The 13,240-nt window shown below is 51.0% G+C and overlaps 1 protein-coding gene across 3 annotated transcripts; it reads right to left on the bottom strand.

Annotated features, from left to right (window-relative positions):
- Positions 1–358: 358 nt before the first annotated feature.
- Positions 359–10,116, bottom strand: RNPS1 (RNA binding protein with serine rich domain 1). 3 transcript variants are annotated; one of them, XM_068566024.1, is made up of 8 exons: positions 10,041–10,116; positions 6,866–7,053; positions 6,480–6,635; positions 5,628–5,819; positions 5,335–5,437; positions 4,875–5,028; positions 1,894–2,035; positions 359–1,292 (listed from the first exon to the last, which is right to left on the bottom strand). In XM_068566024.1, the coding sequence occupies exons 2-8, from the start codon at positions 6,934–6,936 to the stop codon at positions 1,193–1,195; spliced, it is 918 nt and encodes a 305-aa protein (XP_068422125.1). In that variant the 5' UTR covers positions 6,937–7,053; positions 10,041–10,116; the 3' UTR covers positions 359–1,192. The 3 variants fall into 3 exon arrangements, with proteins under 3 accessions (XP_068422125.1, XP_068422127.1, XP_068422128.1); XM_068566026.1 differs by lacking the exon at positions 10,041–10,116 and adding an exon at positions 9,648–9,996; XM_068566027.1 differs by lacking the exon at positions 6,866–7,053 and having other exon boundaries at positions 10,041–10,110.
- Between the last annotated feature and the right edge of the window lie 3,124 nt (positions 10,117–13,240).

Consider the following 13,240-nt stretch of genomic DNA (forward strand, 5'->3'; position numbering starts at 1 on the left):
GGTGATAAAACACATTTTTCTGGGACTTCCCTGGTGGTCCAGTGGTTAAGACTCAGCACTCCCAGTGCAGGGGGCAGAGGTTTGATCCCTGATTAGGGAACTAAGATCCTGCATGCTGCATGGCGTGGCCAAAAAAGAAAAACAAAAAACAAACACCTCTTTCTAAAATGTGTCTAGCCAAGGAGCAGCCCAACACTCATAAACACTTCCAGTGTTTTTCTGGTTGAGAGGTTTTGGAGCTGTGACTTTGGGAATGAAACCAAAACATTTTTTAGACAATAATGTTTAATTACCTCACAACTGAAGCTGCCTTTGGGGCCAAGGGACAGGAAGGAGGCAGCGAACCCAACACTCGAGCTGCACTCTAATCCTAGGTTTATTCAACACAATTCTTTTCTCTACACAACAAAGTACAAACACAATATTATCTAAAATGCTACAAAGTTACAAAACTCAAAACAGAAAATGTATAGTACTGACTGTACAATAAAAGCCAAAAAAGCAATGTACACGTTGCCAAGGTAACCTGCACAACCACCATGAATACCAACACAACGGGGGGTTCTGTAATGACCCGACAGAGCTGGCTTTCAACTTACCAGTTTCAGAGAGAAAGGGAGATGTGGGTTTGTGGGTTTGTGTGTCTGTGTGTGTGCACGCACATGAGTACATGTGAAAAGAACCATTTTGGGTATTTGGCCCTAGAGGTCAGAAGAGGACTCGAGCAGGGGAGCAGGGCCACGCTAACAGGAATGGCAGCTGCGTAAAAGCACACCCTTTCCTGTGGGACCCTGCAGGCCAACAGGTTAGGGCACGACCAGCCCACCAGATGGGCCCCACGGCATCTGTGAAATGGGAAAACATGCTCCCAGGCTGGGGCTGTACCACTGCCTGGAGCCCCCTGCTCATCCCTGCTGGCTTTGCCACTAAACTGACTCTTAGGAACTAGAAATGTGGAAGCTTTCTAGCCAGAAAACTGGAGGACATCTTTATAAGCACGACCCCAAACCAACAACACTCCTGCAGCCGGAACCCTGCCGCCAGGGGAAATGTAGCAATTAACTGCCTTCACATTCGAAGCCTGCCCCTGAGTGAGGGATTTCTTTCCTACCGATCCTCCTTCTGCTAGGAAAGTGACAAAAGTTGAGTTGGATGGGATACAAGTCACAGGGCAGAGCTTCGGTGGCCCTGCTTATCGGGAGGAGTTGGAGCTGGAGCGGCTCCTGTGGCGGCGGCGGCCAGGGGAGCGGGATCGCCGGCGCACGGGGGACCTGCGCCGAGGGGAACGTGACCTGTGGGAAGAGGAGAAACCACATCAGACACGAAACCCACGCCCCGGGAGCAGCTCCACTTCTGGGACCGCAGGGGTAAAGCTGCCTTCTTTCGGGAACAATTCTACACAGCTTCACACTCCAACACTCCAGTCAGGACAGCTCCCTTTGGATGTCACTGATACAGAACCCTTGGGAGACACACAGATGTTCTGGAGACCAAAGGTATGACCCTAGGCGCTCTCCTCTTCTTCAAGGGCTGTGCAAAGTGCAGCCTGACACCACTAGCAGAGAACGGCCTGACACTGGCCTCTGCCAAGGGTGTTATGTTAGCCTCTCCCCTACTCCTCTGACCCTTCAGTTTTCTCATGGAGGGAGGGGAGGGGCCACACCTCCCGAGGGTCCCTCAATCAGGCAGCTCTTCCTTTCCCCAGCTGGAAAGAACACGATGAGCTCTGAAGGCTGCCTGTGCCAATGCTGCTTTCCCACCCCCATCATGAGGCACAGGGGACAGGCAGGGCTGGACAAGTTCCCAAAGTCATCATCCTCACTTTATGTTTGTAAATAAGATAAATGGAAACTGGCCCTAATCAGTCCCCTGTGAGACCCCAAAGTGATTCACCTTCTCCTCATCCGTGGGGGTGACCTGCGCCACATGGGAGGCGGTGGCAGCATTCTCCTGGGAGGGCTGAATCGCCTGGGGGGTGGCCGAGGCCAGGGGGCCAGCACAGCAGTGGCAGTTATCTCCTGGCCATCGATTTGTCCTGTTGAAAAAAGGATAAAGTCACAAAATATCTAACAAGCACCTACCCTGGGCCAGGCCCAATGCCAGCTATGGGCATACCATGGTGAGTGAGACACAGAGGAGCCTGGGGGGACAAGGACAAACTACTCTGGTCACAGAACCTCATAATTACTGTTATTGGAGGTTTCAAGAAAACTACCAGGAAGCAGGGAACCTAATGGGGGACTCATCTTAGTGCATTGGGATAGCCTTCCACGGGAAGCACCATCCAAGTCAACACCTAAAGAACAGCCTGGAATTCACTAAGTGAGGGGAAGAGCTGTGCCCCCGCCCTGAGCTGGAAGGTGGTATTGCACTTGAACTTCCTCCTTAAGAGCAATGTGAAGGGGGCACTGCAGTGAGGAGACCTGGCAGGGGGCTTTGGCAGGACTGAGATGGGGGTGAAACATAAGAACTCAAGGGATAACGGGGAGGTACAATCACCGGAGCTTGGTGATGGATCAGGTGAGCAAGCCCAGGGGTGGGGTGAAGGATGATCAGCACCAGGCTTTTGGATGAGCTGTGATCTCCTGAGAGGTGCAGCCCGAGAGGAAGAAGGGACTTCTGGGGTGGGGAACAAAATGAAAGGATGTTCAGGAGTTGTCAAGTCTGTCTAAAGAGTTTGAAAAAAGTGCCTCAGGGAGGTGAGTCCGCGTGCAGCAAGTACTAAAACCACACGTGTGAATGAAATCGTAGAACGGGAAGGGGAGGCAGATCAGAATGGAGGCACAAGGAAACTGCAGGACCTCAGGGAAAGAAAGAGCAAAGAAAACTGAGGCACAGACCCAAGAATCCCAGGGGATAAGGCACCCCAATCCAGTCCAGGGACTGCTCAGGGGACCAAGCACAGCCCGTGTACCCCCAAAGGGTGAAGGGTCTTCTATCTTCTCAGCTCCTACTTTCAAGGGAACTTCTGAGGTACTAAGGTGACTCAGGAATTTGGACCTATGTTCAGAACATACTTGAAAGGCTCAATTTAAGTAAACACGGCTTAAGGTGGCCCTGGCCCATGGCCAAAAGCCAGTCCAAATCAGGGATTTCACAGGCACTATGTAACAACAAAGACAAAGTCATCCTCTGGCTAGCTGCCAGTAAAGGCCAAGCACTCCCACTTTCTTTCTGGAGACAGTGTGGAGCTGTTCCATTCAGTGGTGCACAGCACAATACGGGGACACACAGAAAAGTCCTACCAGAATCTTAAGACAACGTGGAATATTTATAATCACACACATCCTAAATGTGCTCAAGTCTCCTAAATTTTTAGCAAGTGTTCAGACTCTATCAAATACACAAGATCAACAGTCTCTAAAACAAAGGCGTGACTCAACAAAGCCAAGAGCTGATATGTGCAGAGGGATGGATCATAGTTTATGCTTAACTCCTAAAACACTCCAGAGGGATTTAAGTAGATTGAAAGAGTTGTACCTAAGTACCAAGGAAAATTTTGTAGTATACAAACTCTACCAGAGCTCAAGGGCAATTATCCAAAGACCTGTGAGGCTATTTATCAAATGTATAAGAGGGCCTCCAAGGATGCCAAGATTCTAAGGGGTTCAGACTCTCCTTCCCACTTGGCCTGGCAGCCCACACAGTGCTGTGGGCAGTCCCGGCTCAGCTCCAGCTGCCTGGAGTACAGCAGCAGTGAGCTGGGGCACAGACAAATCCCATATTCCTTCAAATGCAGACTATTCGAAATTTGAAGCTATTCACAAGCATTCAAAGGTTGACAACTCGTTCTACCCAATAAAAAGTGGCTATGGGAAATGGGTAAAATTTGTGAATTCAGCAAAGTTATCCTAAAAATGCTGAAATGTTAGCAAAAGACAAAATGATTCAGGGCTTCCGTAGTGGCGCAGTGGTTAAGAATCTGCCTGCCAATGCAGGGGACACGGGTTTGAGCCCTGGTCCAGGAAGATCCCACATGCCGCAGAGCAACTAAGCCCATGTGCCACAACTACTGAGCCTGCGAGTCACCACTACTGAGCACGTGCTCTGCAACAAGAGAAGCCACCGCAATGAGAAGCCCACACACAGCAACGAAGACCCAATGCAGCCAAAAAAAAAAAAAAAAAAGAGAGAGAGAAAATGACTCAGAGAGGATTAAAGAAAACATTTCCATATAAAAATGATGCTTCGTTATATTCATAATATACTCCTTGTGGGGGGGGGGGGAGAACCGTTCATTTGATCCTTAAACTTTAACAGATTGATATTCATATTTGATGAATTTTTTTCAAGAATCATGCTCCACGAAACATGTTTTTGGTAAACACACACCCACTGAGTAAGAACTGGAACCTTGAAAGAGCTCCAGGGAGATTCTTTCATGCAGCCAGGTTGAAAGTCGTTCCCCCCCCCCCCCAAGGAACTCCCTCCCTCCCTCCCTTCCTTCTTTATTTACTTCTTTATTTATTTATTTACTTCTTTATTTATTTATTTATTTATTTATTTATTTATTTATTTATTTATTTATTTATTTATGCCTGTGTTGGGTCTTCGTTTCTGTGCAAAGGCTTTCTCTAGTTGCGGCGAGCAGGGGCCACTCTTCATCGCGGCCTCTCTTGTTGCGGAGCACAGGCTCCAGACGCGCAGGCTCAGTAGTTGTGGCTCACGGGCCTAGTTGCTCCGCGGCATGTGGGATCTTCCCAGACCAGGGCTCGAACCCGTGTCCCCTGCACTGGCAGGCAGATTCTCAACCACTGTGCCACCAGCGAAGCCCGCAAGTCGGTTTTAAACACACTACGCGTGGTGGGTAGCTGGTCTTGGACAGGGGACAAAGAAACAGGGGTTCAGAGGGGAGCTGGCAGGGCTTAACTCACCTCCGTCCATGTGCTTCAGCGCCTTCTCGGCCTCATCTGGATTCTCAAACTCCACATATGCATAGCCTTTAGACAGATGGGGGTGCATCCTTTCTACAGGCATGTCAATCATTTTAATTTTCCCATAGGTGGAGAATATCTCCATGATATGATCCTAGGGAGAAAGAAGGGTCACTAATGCTCACCCACTAATCACTTGTGTAAGAGTCAGAGAACCCACCACACAATGACTACAACCTTGGAACCTGGGGGTAAATCTCCTAAACACATACATATAATATATTCCATTAAAATGAATTAACCAGTGCTCTACTTGGTCACACATCACCAAGTCAGTCCTCCGAAATGTTACATTCTAAGTTCACCTTCTGGCAGAGGCTTGCTTCTCCAGTTTTCCACTTTGAAAATTTGCAAAAGAGACGCACCCCACTGTCCACTGGACAGAAACAGGATTCCTCACCTTGGTCACATTCCTGGTGAGCCTTCCAATGTGCACTTTGGTGGGTTTAGGGGAAGGGCTCCGCCTTTTCCTTTCCTTTTCATCTCTTTTGGGTGGTTTGGATCTGATTGAAAAAAATTAAAAATCCTATTAAGACAGTAAAACTCCTTTTTTGGTCTATTTTTATAATAACTACGGTAACTTTACAGCCCCCGGTTTGTTAATTTAGGTCCCCAGATAATTCACAGGTTTTGGGGGAGAGCCCCCAAACCAGTTACTCCCGGGTGGAGAAGTGATGCTGGAAGGGAGCTCACTTGGAGCGGGAACGCCGCCTGTTGTCATGCCTGCGCCGAGAAGGACTCGGAGAGCCAGAGGAGCTGCTGGAGCTGGAGCTGCGGGATGTGCTGGAACTTCCTGAGCGGCTTGATGCTGAAGATGAGCTGGAGCCGCTGCTGGAGCCCGTGCTGGTGCTGGAGCCCGAGCTGGAGGTAGAGCTGGACCGCGACCTGAGGGGCAAGAGGGAGGGGGTCACAGACAAGTGGTGGGAGCAGCATTTCTTCACTGAACAGACAAGCCTGCACATGCTCCCAAGAGGAACCGCTGGCCTCGTATTTTCAAGCCCCACTGCTTTCCCCAGCGGGGCAAACACTGACATCCTCCGATCCCAGCCCTAAGCCAAAGCCCTTGGTAGGGACAGAAAACAGCATACATATTGTGCAGTGATAGGGAAGGAAGAACGAGCTGCTTCCGACCTACACAGAAGCCTTGCCTACTGGGAGGTAAAAGAGGAGCCTGGCAAGTCAGAGCCACCAACTCAGCTTGGAAGGCAGCTACTGACTAATGCAGGCTGGTTTTCAACAGAAGGAAAAGGAAGCTCCAGGCTAGGGCAATCCAATCACAACTCCAAATCAAAAGCACTTGAGAGAAACACATACCCCAAGATGTCCCATTCCTTAACATCTCTAGAAAAGAAAAAATCCCAACACCATCTCTGTATATAATCAGAGCAAACCCCAAACCAGTTTGCCGTAAATTAGAGTCTCTATTAAAAATCTGAGTGTGTTTCCTTTATAAGAAGACAGAGCACTCTGCGGGCTCTTTGGGAAGGAAGAGGGACGTGGCTGTGGACACGAGGCCCTGGCAATGTTCTAACCCGTCAGCCCCACCTGGTGCTGCTGCTACCACTGGAAGCGCTGCGCCTCTTTCGAGTTTTATCCCTGCCACGATCCTTCTCGCTTGACTCCTTGGTGGCCCCCTTATCTTTAGAGCGATCCTTGGACTTCTCATCAGAGCGGTCTTTGCGTTTGGTAGGAGAAGGAGCCCTGGATAGTGAGGAAGAGTATGAGATTACATGCCCCTTTGACTGAACCCTGAAACAACAGCACAACCCCAAAGGGCTACACAAATCCCAGGCAATCACAGAGCAAAATGATCTGTGGCTTAGGACACTTGCACTGTAAAATTCAAGACATTTCCAATTTTCCCCTTTCTGAGGGTCCCTAGCAATGAGCACCCCCAAAGTAGCACTAGAAAAATCTAACAGAAGGATTACCTAGTGCTGGACTTTTTATTATTTTCTTTGACTCCTAGCAAGCTCTTCTTTTTCACTCCTGATAAATCCATTCTCCCCTTCTGAGGTGTTCAAAGCAGCAATGGCGGCCTCACTTATCTGAACTCTCACTTCTAACTTGAGTCTGAGAAACGATCCCTAATCGATTGCAATTTACGCCAAAGTGCAGCCTAATAACAAGATAAAAGGATTTACAGAGTAAATTGGCAAGGCAACATATCTACTTTGCAGTCAAAAGCTGAGCACAGGAGAAGGCAGCAAGGAACACAGTAAGCAGCAAGCATCCACAAAGCCAGGAACACACGGGGGACCAGCACTGTTTCCTCAGGGGGGATCCCGCCCCCACAGGAGGCACAGGTAGAACCATCACCTCAGCTTGTCTTTTTCTTAAGGAACGGTGTGGATGGTGGTGTCCTGTTATTTTACAGGCGGTACAATACCCGTTTTTCATTCGTAAGTTTGATGATGAGCCCTCCACAGTCCTTTAGAAATACTACAGCACCACATTTGCATGCAGAACAGAGAAAAACCCAACTGATAGGATTAGATTTCTTGTTTCATTGCTGTAATCTTTGTAGGATACATTGAATATATGATATGACTGGAAGCAAAAACCATTTCAAAAGTGACTGGTACCGGCATCAAAACATTTAATACCCAAACACAAACAAATGAAACGTCCCCCATGAACATTTAAAAAGCAGTAAAATAAGCCGTTAAAGAGTAGTCATTGTAAACATTGACTAATGTTAATGATACACATATGAAAGTGTTATGGGGGAAGTATACCAAAGTCTGCAACTTACTTTGAAATGCAAGAAAAAATAAGATTGATGGGTGGCTAGATATAAATAAAACAAATGTAACAGAAATGTGTAGAATCTAGGTGGTGGTGACGTGGCTATTCACTGCACAACATTTTTTCAACTTTTCTGTATGTTCACATTTTTTCAAAAATAAAATGTTGGAGGGAAAAAAGTAGACATTGGAATTGGATGAGTTACCACACGTAAGGGTTTAGCCAAGTGCCTGGACTGCAGCATGTACTCAGTGAACAAGCATTAGTAAATATTACTCAAGAACAAACAATTAATTATGTGCCCCGTTTCCTCGGGACTGTTGTCTTTAGTATTTCCAGTGAGGTTTTGTACAGTCTGCTTGAGTTGCAAGCAAAGATCTCGGGATGTCAGCCTCAACTACCTCTAGCTCACCTTCCTGTAAGTAACTTGGACACAGCACACCAATCGGGATCCTGTTTCCATGTGAATAGTGCTGCCAAAATGCTGGATAAACATTCTGACTGAAGAAAAGAGTGCCCAGCTTTGGACATGCAAGTGAAAGTACAAAAGAGAATATCACCTTTGCTGCTCTTTTCCAGGGCTATAAAGTTTTTTAAAATGTTTTGTCTTAAAATAATAAGGTACTATAGACACCCAGCAGGCAACATTGGATAAGGTTAGTGTCCTTGGACAATCAGTGAGTATAATTCAATGGTTAAGAGTCTGGAGTCAGCCTGCCTGGGTTTGATTCAAAGCTCTGTTGTGTGACCTTGGACAAATCACTTAACCTTTCTGAGCATCAAGTTCTCATCAGCAGTACAGTGACACAGACAGTTCCTACACCTCATAGTTATCAGGAACATAAACCAAATTAACCCATAAAGGAGTTAATCTGGCACCTAGTCAAGGCTCAATAAACTTTCGCTAATGTTAGAAGAGAGGCTCTGGAGGCTCTTCTCCCACATAAACTCTTGACTCTAAAGTCACACACAGTCTCTGAATGCTCAACAGGGGTCCCTGGACTGCCCCCATTAGGGTCAACAAGAGCAGCACTGTCCAATAGAAAGAGTGCCAGCTACAAGAGTACTCTAAAATTTTCTAGTAGCTGCATTACAAACAATCTTGGTTAACAGATAAAATTAACTATTAGTAATATATTTATTTGACAGGCTACACACCAAGTATTATCTTTTCACCAATCAGTATACAAATTCATTAATAAAATGTCTACACCTCCCCATACTAAGTCTTTGAAACACCTCAATTTGAACTAGGTATATTTCAAGTACTCAATAGCCACGTGTGGCCAATGGCTACCTTACTGACCAATTGGCCCAGAATGCAGATTCCTGGGCCCCACCGCCTTCCTAAAGATCTGCCCTAATGTACTTTGTGAAAACAAGCACCACCGGTTATTCTTAAAACGCTAAAAAATTAAGAACCACAGAGTAAGTGAACGCTTTGCTGGGTGTGGCCTGAGTACTAGAAAGCAAAGTTGAGGTTCTCTGTTTACACAAGTTCAGGTAACAGCACAGGACCTTGATTACCTCCCCCATCCTCCGGAAAGGTGCGCGTCCAACAGCCAGAAAGAGGAGAGAACAATTAGTTAAATCTCGAGTAGATGGCGTTTCAGCTCACATCTTCAGAGCACCTTCCCCATTTAAAAGTACATTTTAGGCACAATTCATGCGAAATAAAGAGAAAAAGCCACGCCTCTCCATCGATTTTAGCCTTCCCGTATCCTCCCTTCTGGAGGTTACCCGTCAAACTGAGCTCCAAGACATTAGGGGCCTATCCCCAAGGACTAGCACCGAGAACGGCACACAGGAACCCGGCAGACGTTCGTGGAGTCGATGTTTGAATTAACGGCTTCGAAGGGAGGGTCAGTCGGTCACCCAGGGCATCCCAGAAAGCAACTCCGCACCCACCGGCACCGGCCCCGGCCCCACACGCGACCAAGCCGCCCCCCGTCCGCGTTCACTCACAACTCCCCAGTCCAGGCGCCGGGCCGCGAGCACTTCCAGGGTAGGGCCCGGCGTTGCGGGCCTGGGTCTCCAGCCCGGCGAGAGGGCCCCGAGGGCGGAGGCCGAGTTCCCGGCTGCTCCGAATTCCGGGGGCCTCACTGGGCCCGCCGCAGAGGCGGACGAAGCGAGGGCGCCCTTCCGCCCGGCGCGGCCCCGACCACTTCCGGGCCGCGGCCTCGGCGCCTCCCACTCAGCCCGCCCCGGGCCACACTCTTTATTCTCAAACCCTGTGCCGCGCCGCTAGGCCGCCGTTGTCACCGCGTGGCCGAGGAGCAGGCCGGCTCCACGATGCGCCCCGCCGAGCCTGGCGGGCGGCCCCCGAAGCTTGGATGGGGTCGGATTCCCCCTACTTACATCTTCCCGCCGCCGCAACCTCCTCCCGCTCTCCTCAGTCTCTGAGGTGGGCGCCGCTCTGGCGTCAGGATTAGGGAGCGGGAAGACACCGTCGTCCGGCGCGCAGCGATGACGTAGACCGCCTCAGCCAATGGGCGCGAGCGAGGAGAAGGTTAAAGGGCCAAGGCCTCTTTGGGGAGAGACGCGTCGGGGCGCTTATACTCTGTCTCCCTCTCTGGAGGGGCGTCTGGGGCTGCCCCGGGCTAGCTGCACCCCTCATGGGGCCGGCAAACTGGCAGCTCTCTGGGGCTGGGAGGGCTGCGCTGTGTGGGCAGCTCGCGGGCCGGCGCGGAGTGGGTTAAAGGAGCCGCGGCCCCGCCCCTATCCGTGCGCATGCGCACCGGGTTCCCGGAGTGCCTCCCGGCGTGCCTCCCGGCGTGCCAAGGTACTTGGCTCCAGACCTCGCAGTTTCGCGCTGGGAGGGGCCGGGCGGCGGGGTTAGGGGAGGGGTGCGTAGGTGCTGCGACCTTTGGCGGCCGGCCGTGGGGACCCGCATCGCGGAGGCGGCTCAGCGGGCCGGGCCCATTGCGGGGATGGGTTCTTGCGATTACCACTTGTGGTGTGAGGGGTGACCGTGTAGACTCAGCTTGTGCGCCGGCGGAATTCGGCCTGGTGGGCAAGACGGGGTTGTGCAGCCACAACGCACGGGCAGCAAACTGCACAGTAGAAGATAATGTGCAGAAAGGGAGGCGCTTCCGAGGAGGTGACACTGCAGCTGAGACCAGAGTGGAAGGGCGCGCCCGGCAGAGGGAACAGCTGGTGCGAAGGCGCGGAGGCTCGCTGGAAGAAGCCAGGGCTAGGAAGGTGGAGTTTAGCGTTGGACGGAACAGGAAAGATGTGCAAGATACGGCGCCATGGCGTCATCCCCTGGCCGGTGGACGGTGCAAGCGGGGAGGCACTGTCAGAGCCTTCTGGCGAAGGCAGGAGGGTGAGGGTTAGAGGCCCAGGACCAGGCAGGAGGCTGTCGGAGTAAACCGGCACTGAGGGCATCAGGGCTTGCAGGTTTGTTTACCGCCATGTCCCTCTTCCCGCTCTGTGCCTGGTAAGCAGTCAATGCTGCGTGACTGTTAGTTGGGGGCAGGGAAGGTGCACCCCCGTCCCAGACGCCGTGTGAACAGGTGGGTGACCCAAGGAAGAGAAGGGAACAGATCCAAGGTGCTGATTTGGGGGGAAGGAACCAATGAGGCTTGGAGATGGATGAAATGTCAGGGGAAAGGACAGGAGAGTCCAGGATGCGCCTTAGTGGCCCCGATGGATGGGTATACCTGTATTTGTAGTCTGCAGGTCATTGCTTTCTGCTTCATGTGGTTTTCCCAGCCAGTGGATAGTGACTCCCTTCCTTCATCCAGTTCCTCTGGCCCTGTCCAGGGTGTCAAGTGTGCCCCTAACACCTCACCCTGGGCCGAGGGGTGTCTGAGAAGTTGGGGACCAAAGAGAGTCCTGGAGGAGCGGCCTGCCTTTTGAATCCTCTCTGCCGAGGCACCAACACACTCCTGGGGGTGGGGGTTGGCAGGCAGAGTCAGTCTGGGTCCGGGTTCTCCCTTTGCATTTAGATTTGGGGAGGAGGGGGCCTTTATCTCTGCATCACTGTCACATCTGCCATGGCCACTAATGGAGGCATAAGTGGAACAGAAGGGTAGCCCTAGCCCTGCATCAGTGAAGAGACCCAGAGGGTCGGTGTTGGGGATGGTGTGGCCTTGGTGGGCCAGGCCTGCAGCACACGGAAGTCTGTGAGGAGGCCACGGCAGCACATTGGAGCCCCACATATTCAGGGCCACGTCAGTGTGTGGCCCTGAAAGGCCCCGAATCCAGAGCCTTTGCCCAGGGACACAGTGACACCCTAGGTGGGGATGGGGCAAGCCCATGATCCCCACTGTGGTAAAAGGAGGATGGGGACACAGCCAGCTGGGCAGACAGCCCCTTCTGGTTTCAGTTTTTTTTTTTTTTTGGCTGCTGCCACACAGCATGTGGGATCCTTAGTTCCCTGACCAGGGATCGAACCCGTGCCCCCTGCAGTGGAAGTATGGAGTCTTAAACACTGGACCACCAGGGAAGTCCCCCTTCAGTTTTTTTGTTGTTGTTAATGCTCTAAAGTAATAGAATTTGGCACGCATATAAATTTTAACACATTTCATATTAAATTTAAAAGCATGATTCATTTATGAATTTAATCAAATTTGTTTCTAAATATAATTGATTTTATTATCAAGTGTGTTATCAGCTGTTGAGCTTTAATATTTGAGCATCTTGGCTTTTGCCATTTTGAGAATCAGCAGAATGTGTTTGGAAGGAACATGAGAAAATAAAACTCTGGAGGGCCCCCGACCCCAGCCTTCCAGGAGTCCTGGGTTTCTCCCCTCCCAACCCCCAGTGCTAACCTGCTGAGGCCATGGGAATTGAGGGCCAGGGAGCTGTGGTGTTTGGGGACCTCAGGAGGTCTTTGGCCCAGGTTTGATGGAGGGGGTGGGGCAGGGCTCCTTGGGACAGGGCACTGGGCAAACAAGCCCCAGGCCTGGAGCTCTACACCACAAGCATCGTGTGGGCTCTGGCCAGTGTCTTGAGCCCCCCTCCCTTTCCCCCAGGGCTGAGGGCCACCTGCTGACGATGTGGGGCTGCATTCAGTTTGAGAATATACCCACATCAAGGCAGAATATCCCCCTGCCTTTATTCTCTATGGGCCTGGAGGCCTCCACAGTGTCTGCCCTTGGAGGCTGGTAACCTGGCACACTGAAAGGGCCAGGGATGGCCTGCGTTGTGTTGGAGGTCACAGTGGGCCACACAGGAGCTTTGAGCAGGCATTGCATCCACTTGTAAACCATGTCAAGGAAGCACTTCTACCCATTGCTGACAGTCTCCGTGCCAAGGGCAGGCATGGTCTGGCCAAGTGGAAGAAAGGGGTTTGGGTGGGGTCAGGGCAGTTGTGATGTCTAGGTGACCCTGGAGGAGGCATCAGAAGAGGGGCGGGTCAAGAGGCCTGGCTTCTGTCTGTGGTGGTGAATGCCTGCAACCCCTGAAGGAGCCCAGAAGGAGGCACCCAGGAGGAGGCACTGGCCTGTCCTTCTGGGTGGCCAGGCTGGATTTGAAAGGGCCAGCCAGCCAATGAGGGTCTGGAGTTGTGGTGAGGCCTCCCTGGCTCTGCGTCTCCAAGGTGTGGGGGCGTC

The sequence above is a fragment of the Eschrichtius robustus genome, chromosome 16 (genome assembly GCF_028021215.1).
Source record: "Eschrichtius robustus isolate mEscRob2 chromosome 16, mEscRob2.pri, whole genome shotgun sequence".
Taxonomy (NCBI): domain Eukaryota; kingdom Metazoa; phylum Chordata; class Mammalia; order Artiodactyla; family Eschrichtiidae; genus Eschrichtius; species Eschrichtius robustus.